The following is a 15,000-nucleotide window of genomic DNA, read 5'->3' as shown; positions in this document are numbered from 1 at the left end:
AGTCACTGCACTCTGAGAGACAGTAAACAAACAGAGAGACAGTAAACAAACAGAGACAGTAAACAAACAGAGAGACAGTAAACAAACACGTGAGTCAGCTCCGGAGTCCACACCACTCCTGGCAGCACAAACCACTTCATCTGAAACAGCTGTGCTCCACTGTAGTGGGGTCAGTTAAGATGTCGACAGTAACCACCAGATAACATGCTCCAGTGTTTCACAGAGCTCCCCAGTCTCCTCTTGTCGTCGCACAGTGGGTCTTCCCAGTCAAATAACAACCTCTGAACACACACAGCTGAAATAGCTAACTGGAATAGCCTCATACAAAGAACAAGATCAGGGCCAGACCAGGGGCAAGATCTATTCTAGAGACACACACCTAAAATAGTCAACTCATACACCACATCTACTCTAGAGACACACACCTAAAATAGTCAACTCATACACCACATCTACTCTCGAGACACACAGCTAAAATAGTCATCTCATACTGTCTGTCTACTGACTGTCTGTCTATTGTAGAGACACACAGCAAAAATAGCCATATCATACACCACATCTATTGTAGAGACACAAAGCTAAAAATGAAACTAAATGATTGGGGCTGACTGGGACACGGACGTCGTGATGATATTTGATATTTACTGTTCCATAAGATGTATTTATGCACTTATTAGTATCCATAGTAACAAGCATCATTGCGGTACCAGTCTGGTCCCAGTAGAGTAAGAAGTACTGTACTGTGCACAGAGGAAAGTCTCTTATGACCATTCTGCTCCCTCTAACTCTATGCACTCCCCCTTACAGCCCCTGTTCTGCTATCCTTAACTACCTTCCCCAGCTGTGAGGCTACTGCCAGGTCACCTCCATGGTGACGGCACTGATGTCATAAAGCATCCATAATCCCTTGAGCCAAGTCAGCAGCCCTGGCACCTTCTCCAGCTCCTTCTGCTCCAAGTTTCCCATGTCACTTTCACTTTCACAGTAACCCCCTCCACACATGCACAAACACACACACACACACACACACACACACACACACACACACACACACACACACACACAAATACACACACACACACACACACACACACACACACAATTATCCATGCACCACGCCTTCTCTTCATCCCCCAGACAGGCCCTGATAGAGAGACAAGTTTACAGAGCACAGGACAAAGAAGCCAGAAGGTCTCTAAATCTCCCATCAGCACATTTTTACCCCTTCGACTACCATCACCCTGTGCAGTACTGTGAGTTCTAACACTGGGCTGCCTGTTTGTGTGACACACCCACAACCCTGGTTGAGTTAAGATCTGTGTGTGTGTTTGTGTGTGTATGTGTGTGTGTGTGTATGTCTGTGTGTGTGTGTGTGTGTGTATGGGGCAGGTGGCTTGGTTTGTGTGTGTGTGTGTCATTGAAACTGAGTTTTGAGAATATGTCTAGTTTTTGCAATGAGTGTGGCCATTTGAATGTGTGTGTGTCAGTGGGCGGGGGGTGGGGGGAGGGGTATGTTTGTGTGTTGGGCAGGGTGATGGCAAGGGCTGAGGGGCTGGCTGTGTACTGTGTTGCAGTGAGCTAAGGATTATTTCTCTCACCTTCACGCTAGCCCACTGGTATGCCAGGGTGAATTTACAACACTAGCGGGCAAACACACTCACTGATAACGGCAGAGGGTCATAACCACTCACACTCACACACACAGACACACACACACACACACTCTCTCTCTCACACATACACACAGGGCCCTGTTCACACACACATTGACTTGCTGATCACACACACTGCCCTGGCAACCACTCACCACACCACTCACACACCAGCAACAAGGAATGTCAAGGACTATTTGCTATGAGTGTGTGTGTGTGTGTGTGTGTGTGCAGGGGAGGAAGGGGTGGTTGGGTAGAGGAGCCCCAACAAGGCACAAAGGCTGCTGGGAGAAATGCAGCGGGCCCTCTGATTGGCCGAGAGGTTTGGAATGCAGCCAGGTCACAAGGTGCTCTGTGTTTTTCTGCTGGGAATATCGAATGCTGCTGGAGAGGCTCTGTGCCTCTCATTCTCACAGTGATACATTCACTGACACTTACACACACACACTCACACACACACACACACACACACACACACACACACACACACACACACACACACACACACATACACAGACACAGACACAGACCACACACACTCATGTTCACACCAACACACTCTAACAAACACACACCCGCTCAAGTTACATTATTTGATACTGGTCTACACATTACCTCTGATCTCCTTTGGGATGAGGCCTTTGGGGGGGGGGGGGTTTGGCTGTGATATTAGACTCTCTGTGTGGGAGATTTGTGTTTGTGGGTGGGAATGTTGATGTGTGTGTGTGTGTTGGTGTGTGTATAAGGTAAGTGAAAGTGCGTTGTTGTACCTGTTATGTTCTTGCGTAGCTCGTCGTCTGGTTCTCTAAGTGCCTCCATGAGTTTGCCGATGCCCCCGGCCTGAATGAGGGCAGCCTTGTTGTCCATGTTCTCGTAGATGAGGTTGCGCGTGGCTCCGGTGGCGTAGCGCTGCACTTCCTGACTCTCACTGGTGAACAGCTGCACCAGCGCAGGGATGCCTTTCAACTGCCGGACCTGGGCACAGACACGCGCACACACACACACACACACACACACACACACACACACACACACACACACACACACACACAAACACACACACACACACACACTCACAAACACACACATATACACACACACACACACACACACACACACATACGCATACACAGACACACACACACACACACACACGAACACACACACACACACACACACACATACACATACACACACACACATCACTGAAAAGATGTGGGGGATTTCTGGTTGTGGCAATAACTGTCAAACAACCACCCCTCTTCATTCCCATGAAGCAAATGAAAATGGGGGATTTCTGTTCAAACATTTTACTTTCGACAGCCTGATAATGCTGAGCTCAATTCTAGGCTAACATGTGGGTTGGCAGGTTCTTCCCTCCTGTGAAAGTACTGCACAAGCGTTGCACAAGACAAGCTGGAATGATGGCTAGCCAGACACACACACATTCCTGAGGAAAGGTTAACCTGGCCCATACCACACCAGCTCATACCTTCACACTGATCCGCTGATCTTTAATACCATTATCTGACCAAAGTGGGACTACACCTGGTCGGATTAGGTGTGCGTGTTTGTGTCTGAGTGTGAGAGTACGTTCATGACCTCAGACACCCTGTGACTAAACACTTTGCTTGATGTTTTTTTTGTGTTTGTCAATGTAATCTTCTCTATCTTCTTTTTTACCATTTTGCACCATATAATACGAAATAGTCAGATGTCAGCCACAAACTGCACATTTGCTTATTAGTTGGTTCCTTAATAAACACCTGAGCATCAAGTGTACGTGTTTTTTTAGTTTGAGTTCAGCATGTTGTCTTACTATGTCTGTATACTGTACGTCTAGGGACACCAGCGACCGATCCCTTTCCATGGTTACCTGGCTCTTGGCGTCGGTACTATGGTAACACTGATGCTGAATGTAGGCAGCTCCCAGCATCTGCATGGCAACGTCCGTGTTGCTAAGGTAACTGACAGCCGTCGGCATGTCCAGGTTCTGCATCCTATCAAAAGAACACACAGAATCAGAAGGATAGATTTATAATCACAATATGCACACCAACAGCCCTCTGCAGACATACTCTAAAGCACACACACACACACACACACACACACACACACACACACACACACACACACACACACACACACACACACACACACACACACACAGACACACACAGACACACACACACTCATACACACACACACACACACACACACACACACACTCATACACACTCATACACAAATTCTCACACACAATACATATACGTAGTTTATATATTCGATGGCAAGAACCATAAACACACATATAGGTATGTCTGTAAAACAATGCCAACCACATTTTGAGATACATGTTCTAGTCTGTTTGCTCCAAGACATATCACCAGGACCCATAGAACATTAGGACCAAGTCAGGGCCACATGGGGGTTATTTGATCATTCGAAACCCTGGATATGTAAACCCCTCGCAGGGTTTGGTTGCAGTGCACTTATAATAGAGCTTATTGAGTTCACCTCAGTGCATCTCAGTGTTCCAACTCACCATGGGCCATTACGGTTGCAGCGAGAGAATAACACACCCATCATAGGAAGATATGCAAAATATGTCCAAATGCATTTTTTTCACCACTTATATATCATATCATAACATATATATATCGAAACGATTAGTCAACCCCCTTCTCTGACAAATAATGCTTCTTTCAGAAAGAAAACAGACACATGCCACTGCATATGACTTGCTTGCAGCAGTAGCGGTTAACACAGTTAGGTGTTGTGCACATAATTTGCAGGGTGTTGTGCTCATAAGTCTTTCTCTTGGTTTCTCAAGAATTTTCATTGCATTTCTCTTTTGCTGCCAAAACTGAACTGTGTGAGGAAGACAGGAATGCATCCGATTGAGAAAAACAAAACAATTTAGTACTTAAGATTTGAGTGTCAACAAAGCAGAGTGGAAAGGCCGTGGAGAAAGAGGAGACCCACACCACAGAGGTCATGCTGGATTTTCATCAGGTTTTCTCTCCAATTTCGTTACAGTGGAGGACTTTCCTTTAATGTAGTCACAGCATCTCAGTAGTTTTGAGTGATAGAACTGTGTATCTTTCTGGCACAGAGTGCAGGGGGACTATACTGCTTCTCAACTTTAGAGATTCAGTTAGTTTGGTCTGTTAGTCTCAGATCAGTTCTGTCGAAGGCCCAGAGAAATGGTCAGTGGTCATTGTCCCATCAACTCACTGGCTCATTCTACTTACCAGTCATCTCTCCGATTGACATGGTAAAAGGTGTGATTGGCGTTGTTGTGATATCTGGCATCACTGAAATTAAATGCTGAATTCCCCTATCCCTTAATGGCGTTAGTCTGTCCCAGCGAGTGTGTGTGTGAATGTATATGTGTAAACTCTGCCCCTCACCCTCCGAGAGTCTCGCTGCCTCCGCAGGCATCTCCGTCCGTGATGTCTCCGCCTTTCCCGACACTCCGCAGACTGTGCAGCGACCCGGCGCGTTTCACCGTGCCATGCCCGTGCACGCTGCTGCCCCCGGTGGCCGCCTGCTGGTACTGCATTGAGCCCCGGTTCATCTGCTGATGCTGGTACTGCTGCTGCTGCTGCTGCTGCTGCTGCTGCTGCTGCTGATGGTGGTGGCGGTAGTTACTGAAGCGGTTGAGGGTTCGCTGGGCGGGGCCTTTGTAGGAGTACTGGTGAATAAGCTCCGGCTCTCTCCATCCGCCCACTCCACCCCCCCGCGCCAGGGTTCCGCTAAGGGTGCGCCGCATGGGCGCGGGGTTGGGCAGAGTACCCACACCCACTCCACCCCCGCCGCCTCCGCCTCCGGCACTGCTGCTGCTGTAGTAGCCATAGTGCTCCGCGGTGAGCCCCTCTCGTGCCGCCCAGCTGGGGACCGGCGACGGCTGCCGCGGGAGGGTCGGAACGCCCAAGGTCACGACCTCCTGCTCGGCACGGCTGGCTGCGCGGGACTGCGTGTGGGCACCGTGGTAGCCGCCCACTAGCGTGTCATCGTGGAAATGGTAGGGGCGCTGGGTGGCGGCTACTAAGGGAACCCCGGTGCTGATCCGCCGATGGTTGCCCACCTCGACCGCCGAGCGAGAGGAGAAGCCTCCGGAATACTGAGACATCCGAGGAGCCTGGGAAGAGAAAGAGAGAGAGGAGGGAGGGAAAGAAGAGATAGAAAGGGCAGATGAAGGGAGAAGAGAGAGAGAGAGACATAGAGTAGAGAGAGAAAGAAGGAAAGAGGAAGAGAGAAAGAAAGTTTTTTTCTCATGTGTATTTAATTGGTTTATCAAGCTTGCTCTCTGCTGTCAGAGGTCACTAATGCAGTTGAGGTCATGCACTGAAGGGCATCCCAGTGTGCCCTTTGGAGAAGTGGTCAGAACACACACACACACACACACACACACACACACACATTTTGAGACCACATGAGGTGACTGCTCTTTCCTTTGGCTCTAGTCGCACTGAGACTTAAAGTCTCTTTCCTTTGGCTCTACTCTCACTGAGACTTAAAGTCTCTGTCAGGAGAAGGACTTGGCTAGTGCGGAAAGCACTGTTCTTCACACAACACGCAACACACAACACGCAACACACAAACCAACAATCACGCTCCAACTGAGAGAGGAAGTAGAGGGGCGAGGGAAGGAATGTGACAGAAGAGAAAGAGAAAATAAATAAAGTGAGAAGAAGAGGCAAAGAAAAGAAAAACAAAGAAAAACAAAAGAAAAGAACAAGGGAGGGGGAGCGGTATTTATAGAAGTGAAAGGAGTGTGAGCGGTCAGTGGAGGAGAGGAGTGTGTGTATGAATACAGGGAGTGGGGGCAGTCAGTGGAGGAGAGGAGTGTGTGTAAGAATACAAGGAGTGGGAGTGGAACAGCTCTGAGTGAAAGTTGAGAAACACTCTTTTCCTGGCCAGAGATTTGTCAGTATGTCTCTCCCTCTTCCTCTCTCTCCCTCCCTCTGTCTCCCTCTCTCTCTCTCTCATATCTGTCTCAATCACTTCCTGTCCAGTGGAGTACAGTCTTAGTATTACTCCACTCAGCTTGTTTTGGCCATGAGTTCAGCATTCTGCAAGGACAGAGAACAATACCGATGATTGAACAGGAGCACCCAGTCATCTCCTCAAACTCAGTTTCCTGACAGCTCAGACTCCTTGTTACATTTACATTTAGTCATTTAGCAGACGCTTTTGTCCAAAGCGACGTACAAGGGAGAGAATAGTCAAGTCTTTACATAAGAAATAGAAAGACAAAATAGAAAAGAAAAAGAAGTGCAGGAATGTAACTGAAAGTTAAGCACTAGTTGAAGTGCCAGTTAGGAGGGGAGGTGCTCTCTGAAGAGTTGGGTCTTCTGAAAGCTTTGGGAAGGTCACCTCCACACAGAACTAGTCCAGCCTTGACCCAAACTTAAGTGGGGGGCAATAGTGGGTCACTACTCAAGTGTCGAAGTGTCCTTTAGAAAGACACTGAAGAACCCCCAAATGCTCCTGACTCTGCCAACGGTGTGTGAATGGACAAATGTCTGAGACATTAACATGTAAAGCAAATCTGACATCAGGGCCAGATCTACTCATAACAATCTTTACTTATAGAGCACCTTTCAAAACACACTTGCAACGTTGCTGCACAGAGGTAGCAACATAAAACCAATTCGACGAAAATTGGAACTCAAAAGATAGTACAACCCTGCACATCTTTTCTGATGAGTTCATAAGACGGGCATGGATCCAGCTTTGGCAAATGATCTGGATCAGATCTGAGCTTGGTCCAATACACTGACTTCTTCTATCCAAGCTGCCGACCCTTGACCTGGACCAGATACAGGCGAGACACAGGCCAGATCAGAGCTGGGTTATTTTGTTCCATCATTATCCGTGCTGTTTGCTGCACCTAGTTAGACTCTGCCAGCCCCTCTTCATGTTGCTAATCAGCTGAACTCATGGCAGAAAGTTGAACAGAGCAGGGCCTAACCCACACCATCAGATCAGAGCTGGATTCAGTGCATCGTTACCCACCGGCCAGTCTCCGCCCTGCAACGAGAAAGTGTCTCTGTGACCCCTCCTCCACCCCACCTTAGCTGACTAAATGTGTGGGTAATAGGTCTAGCTTTGACCCACACCACATCCAGGCCTGGTCTAAGCAGGGTCTGTCAGTGTTAGCCACTACCCAGGCTGCTTGCTAATCTGCCAAACCTGTGGAGAGGGGATTATGTTGGGTGCGCTATCCAGGGCCAGGTCTGGGTCAAATCTGAGCAGCCTGGTTCTGTCCCAGTTAGCTACTCTCTCTCCGTGCTGCTCCGTGCAGTGAGCGAGAGCCGTGGCCTCCCCTACCCTCCCCTCCCCTCCCCTCCCCGGCCCCACGCTGCTAATCAGACGGACTCCTACGAGGATAATGGATTTTATGGGATCCGGGCCAGCTTTTGGCTCATCTATATATAATATATGTATCGTCTGCAGACGGAGCAAGACAACATCCTGTCTCCCACAGTTAGATCCTCTACATGCAGCTCACTGCAGTGGGTGAGAGTATCCGTGGCCCCTCCTCGTGTTGCTAATCAGCTGAGCTCATGCGTGGGGAATGTGTGTGTGTAGGGGTGGGTGTGTGTGTTTTTGCGCTGGGCCTCATCCACCGCTACCCTTCACCTTCTAAACCGGGCCGTGCCAGAACCGTGCTAAATACCACGGGCCCGTGGCGACGGGGCGCGACCACCATAATGTGTCACCGCCGCTGCATTGCGGACTTTCCCGCCTGGCCTGCAAATGCCGGCATATAAATACACAAACCCGCATCCAGACAGCCCCACACCCTCTGGCTGGCCACGGCGAAGTGCTGAGCTGAAAACTATGTGTCTACGTCAGAACCTGAGACCCGTTCTTACCCACACTGCACATTTGAGCTTCTGTGTTATTTGTGGTCAAAATGTCTGTCACCCTCACAAATGGCCTTTTTTATCTGTGCGATGTGTCCTCAGAAAGAGAGAGAGAGAGAGAGATAGAGAAAGGGGTTTAGTGGCCTGTGACCTAGGTTACAAGCCAGAGAAATGACATCGCTATCACCCAGATGCTACAGAAAAACAACTAAGCTCTAACATAGATCTGGCACTGGCGAGTTCATTAGAGTTGAGAGGCAGAGAGTTCATCTATATCTGGGGTGGACGAGATAACACAGAACTGGAGGGGGAGCTGTCTGCTTTACACCTGAAGATGTCCCAGTGTGGTTTTAATCATAAAAATTCCTTCATGGAGCACGTCAGTGAGTGTGTGTGTGTGTGTGTGTGTGTGTGTGTGTGTGTGTGTGTGTGTGTGTGTGTGTGTGTGTGTGTGTGTGTGTGTGTGTGTGTGTGTGTGTGTGTGTGTGTGCAGATTGCCATGCTTCCTTGGCTGCAATGGGATGATGTCAGACTCACAGGCTTGGTGTGGGTGGTTGCGTGAGCCATGGAGACGGAGCTGAAGCCGGGGTTATAGGTGTGGTATCTCAGACTGGAGGAGCCGTTCAACTCTGTAGGGAGGGAGAGAGAGAGAGATAGAGAGAGAGAGAGAGAGAGAGAGAGAGAGAGAGAGAAGAGAGGGAGAGAGAGAGAGAAGAGAAGAGAGACAAAAATAAGAGAGGGAAAAACAGAAAAAGAAAAGAAAAGAGAGACAGAGCAGGGGAGATAAACAAAAGAGACAAGAGGAGTGTGAACGAGGAAGAGGAGAGAGAAAAACAAGAAAGGAAGTGAAACAGAAAAGGAGAAAGGGAGTCTCAGCATTAGTGTAGGTCCCAGATGACCGATCTCTGGTTTCAGTATTACATAAAGGGAAAAACCTTTTGTGCTTGTTTGGGTTTTACAAGAGGAGATGACATCAGAAATACCAGGAACACCCATATGAGTTTAACACACTTCCTAAAACGAACACTCAACATGTCATTGGATCTGAATGTAAATGCTTCTTGTCCCTTCTCATAGATGTTCTTGGACTTGTGATAGGGACAGATGTTGTCCACTATATTGGTCTTGATGCACGAACTACGCGTGCTCTGTCATTACAATCTGGTACAATGTAATGTTGTTCCTGACCCATATTGATAAATAAGCCAATAAATAAATAAACAGTAGTATAGAGGCGTGTCCTCACATTCTAAAGGATACATGACCCTGCATGACACCCGACACCCCGCGATGTGATCTTCTTCATTAGCCTTCATGGATATCAGTACTGCTGTCGGCCATCTTGCCTTTCCACCCAACGCCGTGAATAGTTAATAAGCCATCCAGACCTGCAGGGGCTATACCTGACTGGGCATCTTATGTGTGCTTTGGCACAGTCTACACCGGGCCCTATGGACACCCAAGCGCCAGGGTAGAGAGTTAGCGTGAAACAGGAGAAGCGCGGAGAGGAGATGCTACGCATGCTAAGGAAGCCACTGAGGGAGCAAAGGCAGACCTGAGTGACATCCTTTTGTCAGGAACAACTGCTTGGGGATTCAGTGACAGACAGAGAGCATTTTGTCTTACCAAATAGACCGTTTGAGAGTCTGCAAATAACTTTCACAAGGCTCTGTTTGTTCAGTTTTTCCATATTTAAAAAAAAAAAAAAAAAAGCCTTTTGAAATACTTTTAACCTCTAAAAATAATCTCCTGAGCCACATCAAACAACTCACTTGTCTAGAAATATGCACATAATTTCAGCATTGTGATTTCTGAGTGTCACCAGGCACACCTCCAAATGTAGATTAATAAAGGTTGCATCAGCAGCATGTAACACAAGCCACCTATTATAGACACAATATGTAGGGCCAAGCAGATAAGGACTGAACCAATGATCCTGAAGACAGAACAGCACCTTAATTACTGGAATAGAGAATTCAAGAGGGGGGTAGTTTACTCTGGCCAGAAGCCATGTTGGCTGTGGCACTGGATAGGGAGGGGAGATGTAAGTAGGAGAGATGCAGGGGGGGGGGGGGGGGGGGGTCCTGTAACAGGCGTCTTTGTGGTGAGGCCCTAGGAAATGATAAGAGTGAATGTGCAACTCTACCCAAGGCTTAATTACAATGGCTAACAGTGTGGGAGAGACCTGAGGGACACTACAGACCTGATCTGAAAGGGAGAGATGGGGGGAAAAGACTGGACTGAAAATAGTGACGTTAACACACAATCTAGTTACCAAGAGAGAGGGAGAAGGGATGGAAAGGATTGAAAAGGACTGAAAATTGTCACATTAAGAGACAATTTACTGAAGCTAGAGGCTTAATTAATTAATTATAATCCACCCAAACGCCATCTGCAGTCTAAGATCTGGATTTGGCATTTAATCCACTAAGTGCCATTGGTGACCAAAGATTATAGACCACTACTCTAAAAAGTTGAATACAAATGTTTGAGAACCTCCATGAAAAGAAATGCTCTGGTCAATTCTTTGTCCTCAAATCCTTTGGACACACACAGACACACACACACACACACACACACACACACACACACACACACACACACACACACACACACACACACACACACATGGACATACATACATACATACATTTAGCTCTCTTAGCGTGAGAGCATGAGTAAGACTAAGAGGGATGAGTCTGCGAGGGAGAGAAAGGCTGATGGAGTGTTGATAAAGAGCAGACAAACTCCCATCCTCGCGGTCAAAAGGTTTCACTCCCACAACACGCTGACCAACAGACAGAGAGAAAAAGCCCAGATAAATACAGAGCAACGATCCCATCTTAAATATGAAGAACTGTCCTAATCTTAGACCCAAAGCCACCCCTGCCTCTCTTCAACTTTTTCTTCAGATCTTGTTTATGTGCCTGCTATTAAAGGCTAAAGCAGCTAGGCTTAGTGAATAACTGCATAGTTATCATGCTTCTCTAATAGCCTATCAGGACAGATATATCCTCTCTTTTCCTGGAGGATGTAAAAGCTGAACTGCTGTCGCTGGCAGCCTGTGTTTGTGTGGATCGGTTTCCATGGAAACACTCAGAAGTCAGTCAGGAGAGTCAGCGTGTTTTGAACCTCGTGATTTGGGTTTCGTGATTTCCCAGCCGAGCGTGATGTCATTTCTTAACTCTTGTCTTCTATTTCTTTTTCGATTAAAATTTGAGATGTTCTTATCTGAGGTCTTTTTCTACGCTCTCCTCCCTTCAACGTTCCCATCCTCCTCTCCCCTCTCTCTCTCTCTCTCTCTCCACCTCTCCTCTCTCTCTCTCTTCCCCTCCCTTACACAAACATCCTCTGCGAATGAAGAACATGTGAGAGTGACTTCATTGGGACCTTAAAATTAAAAAGGGGACCCCAGGCTCGCCTAAGACTCATAAACACAAAAGGATTTTTTATCAACATCAGGGAGGCCCCCACCCCTGCCTGCCCCATAACTACACCCCCCTGCCACACAATACGCCACCCCCCAACCCCCCACCCCCACCCCCTGGATCCTGGCGTGTGAAAAGCAGAGAAATGTGGCGAAGGGGCCGGGTTGGAGAGGTCCGCAGAGATAGAGTGGGTTTTGAGGCGAAGCGGAAGAACATTCTGGAAGGGATGTAAGCAAAGTGGCAGTTCGGGCTCGGCTACTGTGGCCTGTGTGGGGAGAGGATAAGGGCTGGATGAGGGCCAGATCAGGGCCAGAACAGAGATGAAAGCTATGTGGTAGTTAGGGCTTAGCCACTGCAGCTGGTGGATAAGGGTGTGGACGGATGAGGAATGCTTCCAGGGAGAGAGAGAGACGGAGAGAGAGGAATGGAGGGGGGGCAGGGGGAAAGAGAGGGAAACCTTTAACTTAAGAGAGAGAGGGAGAGAAAGAAAAAAAGAGAGAGAGAGAGAAGGGAGAATGAGACAAAGAGTAAGAGAGGGAAACCTTTAACTTGAATGAGAAGAATGAGAAGAAGGGAATTTTAGAGAAAGAGAAAGAGAGAGAGGGAGAGAGAGAGAGAGAGAGAGAGAGAGAGAGAGAGAGAGAGAAAGAGAAAGAGAGTACACCTAACGTTAAAAACATCTGCTTCTGTTCCAGGTCCCGTAGCGTGCTCCCATCATATGAAAACTCTCTTAAACTCTGAAACTCTTTGTCTTCAGGTTCATTAAAAGCGACCTGAAGCGCTGAGCAGCGTAGCAGGAGCCCTGGGAGGAATGCAGGCAAGACTCGCAGGCCACCACTTATTTGTTTTCAGTCTGGCCTAGATAGAGGAGGAAATCAATCCCCGAAGCAAGCTATACACACACACACACACACACACACACACACACACACACACACACACACACACACATACACATACTGCATGGTCAATCATTAGTCAGTCACTGACTAAGTAGTCATTTAGTGTCCTGTCTGTCTTGTGAAAGACTTTTATTTGGTATATGATGATTACAAAGGCTAGTTAACGGATACATTTTCTTACTGCATTTTCAGACTGCCCTTAAAGAACTAAAGAATTAAATTAAATATGGAGCAGTGGAATGGATGGCAAGCTAAACTTTACAGGGAATCTGATCGAGACCTGACCATCCGGTGTCGGCACACCATTCATCAGATAAAACCTCAAATCATACCGGTGTCAAAAAAATCGACCACATCTGGCCCGGATCCGTTCTAAAATCAGCAACATCTGGCCCGGATCTGTGCCGGCTCTATGACCAATGGAGAAAGATGTTAGAGGCTTTGTAGCAAAATCAACCACAGCACTTCTATTGGAATTTGGTTTTCGAGGACGGTCACTCAAAGGAGCTTAAGAGGGGTTGTCTGAGGCCACTGAGAAAGTGAGCCAGAGGCTGTAGCTGAGGCGCTCGCAGACCACCTGTGGTCCTGAATTAACCTGAACTAAAACTGAGATGTGTGAAATCTTGCCTAGGTCTATCTTGAGGTGTATTTATTGTTCTCTCTGGTAGTGACAGTATTGTAACCCATCATGAGTGTGGAGGGGGGGGCTCTGGGACACCAGATACCACTGTTGACCCTTCTGGAGGTGGCGTGAGCCTATTTCAAATAACACTGATGAAGGAAGGTGCCTGCTTGTAAACCCCAGTGAAATGCTCATGAAGGCAGCTTTGCTGTTGTAGATTCTATGGTTGGGCAGTCATGTTTTTGCGTTTAGCACTTGTGGGCTACAGACAGAGCATGTTGTACTGTGCAGGGCCTTTACGGATCCCAGGTACAACATGCGCCGCGTGTTACAGCTGACTCCATCCAGTTGAGCGTTGTTGTTGTATCTATGGTTGGGCAGTTGTTATATTGGTTAGGTTGCTGGCTATGAGTACTTGCATGTCACAGTGAAAGGACTGGCCGCTGTGGGAAGTCCCCAACCAATAGCACAACGAAATGAAAATCTTTTCCTGTGAATAACTAAAAAACAAAATCCCGTTTATAGAGTCTGGACTGTGTACGAACACCCGCTTTTCTTTTTAGTGCAAACACTGAACAGACAGGTAAAGGACTGTGAGGAGCAATTCGCTAAATGTGACAAAAAGTGTTTGGGATTAGAACTGCGGACCTCACCTTTAGGATCTTGAGGATACTGATATTACAAACCACTGCTATACCCCATCTCACTGTGTGAGCTTATTAAGAAAAATCCTTATCTTGGAGCATTTTTAAAACCGAAATTCTTGGTGTGAATGACATTCCGGCTCTCAGAAGACACCCTAAACTATTCACACTGAGATGTCAAAGGTTTGAATAAACAGAGAGTGGGAACAGATTGGGAATACTTGAGGAAAGACAGGGAATGACCGCTGTGTTGGAGTTCATCCGACATCCTCAAATATCTGAATCTGTGGGAGTGGACCATAGCTCTCTCAGCATGCTTTCAAACCAATTAACAAAATCATAAAAAAATTAAATAAACCATTATAAAATAAATAAAACATTTGTTGATGGAAAGCCAAGTCATGTACTTAAACATGCAGGCAGACTGTAACTGCAGTAATGTGTATGAACACGCCACAGAAAGTAACGCTTGATCCTTATCAGATCAGCGTCAGATCAGGGTCAGGTCAGGGTCAGGTCAGAGTCAAAGTTAATTTCTGAGGTCCCTCTCCTGAAATGGCTGTATGAACTTCTGACCTCTCATGACCCCAAACAATGATTACAAAACGGACAGCATATCGTTTCTAAAAAGTGTTTCAATGTTTCAGTGTTTAAGGTAGCCTATTTTCTTTGTGATTTTCCTCGTCTAAACTTTCTTTACATCTACAGTGTCTAATTCGACCAATTCTAATACGCTGATATCTTTTTTCCCCAGAAATGGGTTGTTGAGGCGTGGATACACTTGGGAATGAAGTGATTGACAGCCTTTGCTGGAAGAGACCATCTGCAGCACCTGAATCGCACTCATTCTTCTTCATTACATGGAGTAGCAGAG

At 47.2% G+C, this 15,000-nt stretch overlaps 1 protein-coding gene across 5 annotated transcripts in view; it reads right to left on the bottom strand.

Annotated features, from left to right (window-relative positions):
* The window catches only part of pkp3b (plakophilin 3b), a 36,428-nt gene that overhangs the window by 8,802 nt on the left and 12,626 nt on the right, over positions 1–15,000 (bottom strand). For all 5 annotated transcript variants that reach the window (XM_031587048.2, XM_031587046.2, XM_031587047.2 and 2 more), the window contains 4 exons: positions 9,068–9,159; positions 5,066–5,796; positions 3,529–3,652; positions 2,423–2,627 (listed from right to left, as the gene is read on the bottom strand). In XM_031587048.2, coding sequence (XP_031442908.1) covers positions 2,423–2,627; positions 3,529–3,652; positions 5,066–5,796; positions 9,068–9,159 — 1,152 coding nt within the window. The remainder of the gene's footprint in view (positions 1–2,422; positions 2,628–3,528; positions 3,653–5,065; positions 5,797–9,067; positions 9,160–15,000) is intronic.

Source organism: Clupea harengus, chromosome 20, assembly GCF_900700415.2.
Source record: "Clupea harengus chromosome 20, Ch_v2.0.2, whole genome shotgun sequence".
Taxonomy (NCBI): Eukaryota; Metazoa; Chordata; class Actinopteri; order Clupeiformes; family Clupeidae; genus Clupea; species Clupea harengus.
This window is presented reverse-complemented; position numbering and strand designations above follow the sequence as displayed.